The sequence below is a fragment of the Hakea prostrata genome, chromosome 4 (assembly GCF_041222555.1).
Source record: "Hakea prostrata isolate BN-2017 chromosome 4, UWA_Hpros_2, whole genome shotgun sequence".
In the NCBI taxonomy this organism is placed as follows: Eukaryota; Viridiplantae; Streptophyta; class Magnoliopsida; order Proteales; family Proteaceae; genus Hakea; species Hakea prostrata.
In genome coordinates, this window is record NC_142603.1 from 38,854,504 (window position 1) to 38,860,820 (window position 6,317).

Genomic DNA, 6,317 nt, shown 5'->3' on the forward strand with positions numbered 1-6,317 from the left:
AGGCTCATAATGAGTGCTTCGGGGAGTTAGACCGTCTTCCTTCCTGAACCAATCGATCATTAATGTACGTAACCGTTTGATCAGGAAGCGTAACGTCTCTTCCGGTAGTATAAATAGAAACCTCCCTTCTTCGTTTTCAACTTACAATTTCCTTTGCTCTCGACTAAGAAAGGCTCCCAACTAAGCTCTCAAGATCTTCTCAGTATTCAAGCAGTAAGTTCTTTCTTCTTTTCCATGGCCTCGAAGGAGATACAAAGTTAAGAGGCCAAAAGTGAGTCTGAGGGGTTTTAGGTTTAAGCCTAAGATTCCCATTCCTGTTTATCGAGAAAAACATCGTCGGGCTAAGGGATAGGCGAGTGAAGGTGATAGTGACCAGACTAAGAGGTATAACTTGACTGGGGAGCGCCTGAAAGAACTTCACGAGCAATCCTCGGATGACGAGCAATCTGGTTCTGGCAGTAGTTCCACCAAAGATGATGATCCTCGGGTCCTTGAAGAGATTTTAGAGATGGCTCGTAAGGATAAGGAACAACAAGATGCTCGGGCACAGGCCGCTCAGGCTACTTAGGATCAAGTAGAGGACATTCCTAGTGTTGAGTCTCGAGAAGGTCCTGAGCAAGCTTCAAGTTCTGACTCTGTCACTGCCTCTGATTCTGCCACTCCTTCTGCCCAGAGTGCCCTGAGGCCTGAGTCCACTGCCACCTCTTGGGATCCTTCAGCTTCATCTCCCCAGGCTTTCCTGAGGACAGATGTTCCTTCCACGTCCCGAGTCTCCAATAGAAGAGCCCCACCCCGTCCACCTTTCCAGCGTCCCAGTGGTTTTCGAGGAGCTATTCCCCGCAAGCCAGATCGGAAAACTTTAGATCCTGGTGCCTTGGCGTTGGCCCAGTCCCAGCCTTTGAGCCCTTGGCATGTTGATTTTGTTCAGAATACTTCGGGACCAAAGTTTTACCTTTGTTCCTTTTTCGCCGAGGACTTAGATAGGTTCAAGTCCAGCTTTGGTATACCCGAGAGACACCAAATCGTACTCCCGATTGATAGTCAAAGGGTAAACAGTCCTCCGAGGGGATTTTATCCCGTATATTATGATGCCTTTATCGGGGGGCTACGTCTCCCTTTACACTATCTTTTCATTGATTTCTTAGAACATTATGGGCTTACCCGTCTAACTTGAGCCTGAACAGCTGGCGTATCATGATCTGGTTCGTAGGTTTCTATCATAACTTAGGAATTTTCCTGACCTTTGGCATGTTTCATCATTTTTATTCTTTGCATCCTCACACCCAGCGTGGCTAGTTTTTTCTTTCAAAGAGAGTTTCTTCTTCCTTCCAAGGAAATTTCATTCTGAAGGATTCTCTCCCATCCACCACCAAAAAGTGGAGGGAATTTTTTCTTTTCTTCAGACCCCCTGCTCTTGAGCCTTTCCTTACCCAATTCCAGGAAGTATCCAAGGAAGACATTGATCGCCTGAACTTTCCGGTCGACTTAGATCCCAAGGAAGAGGGAAGGGTCGGGATCATTAACCGAGTTGATGATGACGAATTTGCAGTCCTTGGGTACTCCATGGAATATGAGTCAATCCTTCAGCTGTGGGGTTTCTCCCTGGGTAAGTTTTTGTTTCTATTGCTTTCATTTTGTATTCCTTGTGCTGACCTGATTATATTTCTTTGTTTTGCAGTGGCCCAAAAAATTTCCGATGACGACCTGTTGACTGCAGCTCTCGGGGGAATGGATGAGGCTCGAAGGAGGAAACCTGTCACAACTACCAAGGCTTCTTCCTATGGGGTCCTGAAAACTAAGGCTCCCGCTTAGGACTCTGTCCCGGCTAAAGCTTTTGTGGCCAAGGGCCAAACTTTTGCTGCTTGGCCGACTGGAAAGAGTCCCAAGAAGAAAGTACCTCCCTCGGGAGGTGAAAAACAAAAAGCGGAGGTGGTTCCTTGTCCTCCAAAGAAGGTTCGTATCTACGAACCCGAACATGAAGTTGCACCCTCGACTTCAGCTGGGAATCTCGTCATTAACTCAATTTTTTCTGACTCGGTGTACACCGAGAAGTGGTTGAACAACGCCACTGAAGATGCTAATTGGGAGTACTTGCGGAATCTTCCCAACTGCGAATTTTTTAATGAGGGATTTAGGTAACGCTCTCCCGATTCCCTCTCATTCTCCTCTTTTTATGCCTTGTGGTCTAATGTTCCTTCTACAAGTGTGTGGCCGAGGCAGTTCATATTTTTTCCGAGTCCATGCGTAGGGCTCGGGACCAAGCTAACCAACTGGCGCTGGCCAAATAGCTTCATCAGCAAGCGAATGTTCGGGCTGGTCAAGCGGTGACCCGAGCTGACCAGGCAGAGAAGAAGTTGGAGGAGGCCGAGTGGAAAATGGCCAAGTTGAAGAAGGAGAGGGATGACTTTTTCAAAAGCAAGGGCAAATACAAAGGAAAAGTTGCTGATCTTGAAAAGAAACTTGGGAAGGCTGCCGAGGACAAGAAGGCTTCAGAGGCTCTCCTGGCCCAAGAAAGAAATGCGAATGCAGAGCTGAGGGATGAACTAGCTGAACTGAAGGCTTCGGGGGCACAATTCTTCAGGCGGAGGGTGTTAGAAGATTATTTTGCCACCGAGGAATTCAAAAAATTATCGTTGGACATTGCCACTCCAGCCTTTAGAAGAGGATTGCGCGTCGCCTTCAAGAAGACACTTCAACAGACTTTGGACCCTCAGTTGTACGATGAGCTCAAGCTTCCCCGGCTAGAGGGTCTTCCCGAACTCCAATTTATCCCATTCCCTGTTGCTACCGACTACATTGATCCTCCTGCTCAACACTATCCCGAAGAGGAAGTGGAGGAGGAAAAGGAAGGAGAAGAAGAAGGACCAGAGGATGAGGAAGAGGTCGAAGGGGAGTTGGAGGAAGATGTTGAAGATGATGGCCCCGAGAAATCCTTTGCTGAGGAAGAGATCAGGGGTTCCCCGACTGACACCGTTGTTGACACTAAGGTGTCCAGCGAAGGTTTGGTTGAGCTTACTGCCGAAGAGAACCCTCCAGCAAGCCCCTCCTTGAAGATTGATTGAGAAGCTCGGGATCTTGAAGCTTTTTGTATCCCGAATCATGTATTCAATTTGTGCTTTTGGTTCGGAACCATGTAATCCTTTTGTGAATGAATTTTTGACTAAGTATTTTTGCAACTATTGCCTTCGTAGCTTGTTATTTAATGATCGGGAATGCTTCATGCTTAAGTCCTTTAAAAGGCGCAAGGAATTCGGGATAGTCTCATATAGCTTTTAGTCAAAAATGCCAAGTCCTTTGAAAGGCGCAAGTCATTCGGGTCACACCCGAATGACGCAAATCCTTAGATAAAGGTGGTAATAATAAACGGGAAGGACCTGAAAATGTTTATCTTTTAGAAAAAAGATGCAAGTCCTTAATAAAGGTGCAAGTAGACCGGGAAGGACCCGAAAATGTTTATCTTTTAGGAAAAAGATGCAAGTCCTTAATAAATGTGCAAAAAGACCGGGACATACCCGAATCTTACTTCATTAAAAAGTGCTAGTCCTTAGAAATAAGGCGCAAAATGAACCAGGAAGGACCCGAAAATGTCTTCTCCCTTTTTGAAAAAGGTACAGAGCTATTGATAGAACTTTCTCAGGTTGGTGGAGTTCCATGACTGATCAATCAGCTTCCTAGTTTTTGAGTCTTTTAGTCAATATGCTCCTGGTCTTGTTTCTTTGTCAACTAGGTAAGGTCCCTCCCACGTTGGAGTTACCTTTCCTTGATTCTTTGGATCGGAAGCCCCAGTTCTTCTTAGTACCAAATCTCTAGATCGGTATCTTCGGCTCTTGATCCGGGAATTGTAGTGTTGAGCTACTCTTTTTTGGTACAACTGATTTCTTTGCTGTGCCTTCATTCGGGTTTCTTGCAAGAGGTCTAAGTTTTCCCTTAGGCCCTGGTCATTTTGATGTTCATCAAAGTTGTTATAACATAATGACCCGGCCAATACCTCCACGGGAGCTAAGGCTTCGGTTCCATACGCAAGGTGGAATGGAGTTTCTCCAATTGGAGTTCGCACAGGTCGTCTGTACGACCATAGAACACTTGGGAGTTCCTCAACCCATTGTGCCCGACTATCCTCTAGTCTCTTCCTAATCCTGTCCAGAAGTGTTCTGTTGGTGACTTCCACCTGTCCATTGCTCTGAAGGTAAGCAACTGAGGTGAACCGATGTTCAATGTGATATCTTTTGCAAAAAGATTTGAATTCTACTCCCTCGAATTGTTTTCCATTGTCCGTTATGAGGATTCAAAGTATCCCAAACCTGTAAATGACTTTTTCTTTGAAAAATTTCTCCATTTGCTTTTCTGTGATGGAAGACAACGGTTCAGCCTCGACCCATTTCATAAAGTAGTCTATGGCAACCACAAGGTACTCCCGACTTCTTGAAGCCTTCGGTAACTTCCCGACTAGGTCCATTCCCCAAATTGCGAATGGTGTCGGGCTGAGACGGGCATCATAGGAACTGGTGGCACCTTTGGAACGTTGGCGTGCTTTTGGCATTGCTCACATTTGCGGACATACTCAATAGTGTCTTTTTGTACAGTTGGTCAAAATATGCCCGAGCATAACACCTTCTATGCCAAAGCCTTTCCACCCATGTGTGCGCCGCACATACCTTCATGAATTTCTGCTAGAGCATAGCTGGCCCGAGAAGGGCCAACACATCTCAGAGTGGTTCAGTGAAGGACCTTCTGTATAGTTGGTCCCCGATGATGGTGAACCGGGCCGCCTGGTTTCTAGTTCTTTTGGCTTCTTTTGGATCAGTCGGGAGGATATTATCCCAAAGGTATTCTACCAAGGGTGTTGTCCAATCGAGCTCGCTACTTATCTCAAAAGTTTCTATCTCCTGTGTACTCGAGCTATTTAGCTCTTCAATATAAACTGCCGAGTCTAAATTTTTGTAATTTGCCAAAGATAGCTGGGAGAGTTCATCTACCTTCTCATTCTCCTTTCTGGGTATCTGTTGGAAAGTTACCCGATCAAAATAAATCTGGAGCTGTTCAACCTTGGCCAAATACTTGGCCATTCTTTCATCCTTTGCATTGTACTCTCCCTTGATTTGATTGACAACAAGTTGGGAATCACTTCTTACTTCTAATTCCCGGACCCTGAGTGCTGGGGCCACTCGTAAGCCTGCTATGACAGCTTCATACTCGGCTTCATTGTTGGAAGCCGGGAAATTAAATCTCAAAGCATAGCTGACCGTGAAGTTCTCGGGACTGCTGAGTGTCAAGCCTACTCCTGATCCAGAGGCACTACTCGAGCCATCGACGTGTAAAACCCACAAGTCCAATGTTTCATTAGTAGATGCTTGACTCTTATTCTGTGGTAGAGTGCTTTCCACAATGAAATTGGCCAAAACCTGAGCTTTTATGGCCGTCCTCGGTTTGAACTCGATCTGGTACTCGCTAAGCTCCACCGCCCACCCGACCATCCTTCCAGCCACATCAGGTCTTTGAAGTATTTTCTTTAGTGGGAAGTTGGTTGGGACTATTATTGGGTGTACTTGAAAATAGGGTCTTAGCTTTCGCAATGCCACCAGAAGAGCTAAAGCCTGTTTGTCAATGTTCGGGTATCTTGTCTCAGCATCTATGAGTACATGACTCACATAATTGACTGGGTTCTGGATTGTCTCCCCTTTCACCAGTCCAGCGCTGACTGCAGTTAGTGAAATGGCAAGGTAAACTGTAAGAGGCTCTCCGGTCACTGGCCGGGCCAAGACAGGTGTCGTCCCGAGTGACATTTTTAGTTGTTCAAATGCCTGTTGGCAATCTTCCGTCCATGTGATGGCCTCTGAACTGGGTGTAGCCTTCAATGCTTTTCAAAAAGAACTACATTTTTCCCCGGCTCGGGAAATGAACCGGTTTAATGCTGCTACCCTTCCGGTCAATCATTGGATCTCCTTCATTGTGACGGACGGTTTCATCTCGATTAGTGCTTGGATCTTCTCCGGGTTGGCTTCAATTTCCCTTTGGGAAACCATGAAGCCGAGGAACTTCCCAGAAGAAACTCCGAAGGCACATTTCTCGAGGTTCAGACGCATTTGGTACATTCTCAGTACGTCAAAGGTTTCTTCAAGGTTTGCCAAATGCTTTGCCCGAACCAGGATCTTCACGAGCATGTCATCAACGTAGACTTCCATGTTTTTCCCAATCTGTTGTTGGAAAATTTTGTTGACGGCTCTTTGACAAGTGGCTCCCGCATTCTTTAAACTGAATGGCATCACCCAGTAGTAATAACTCTCCCGATCAGTCATGAATGATGTATACTTCTCATC

The 6,317-nt window shown here is 46.0% G+C and overlaps 1 protein-coding gene across 1 annotated transcript; it reads right to left on the reverse strand.

Annotated features, from left to right (window-relative positions):
- Positions 1-4,706: 4,706 nt before the first annotated feature.
- Positions 4,707-5,783, reverse strand: LOC149018829 (uncharacterized). The gene has a single exon (XM_089153980.1). The coding sequence runs from the start codon at positions 5,781-5,783 to the stop codon at positions 4,707-4,709; it is 1,077 nt and encodes a 358-aa protein (XP_089010106.1).
- Between the last annotated feature and the right edge of the window lie 534 nt (positions 5,784-6,317).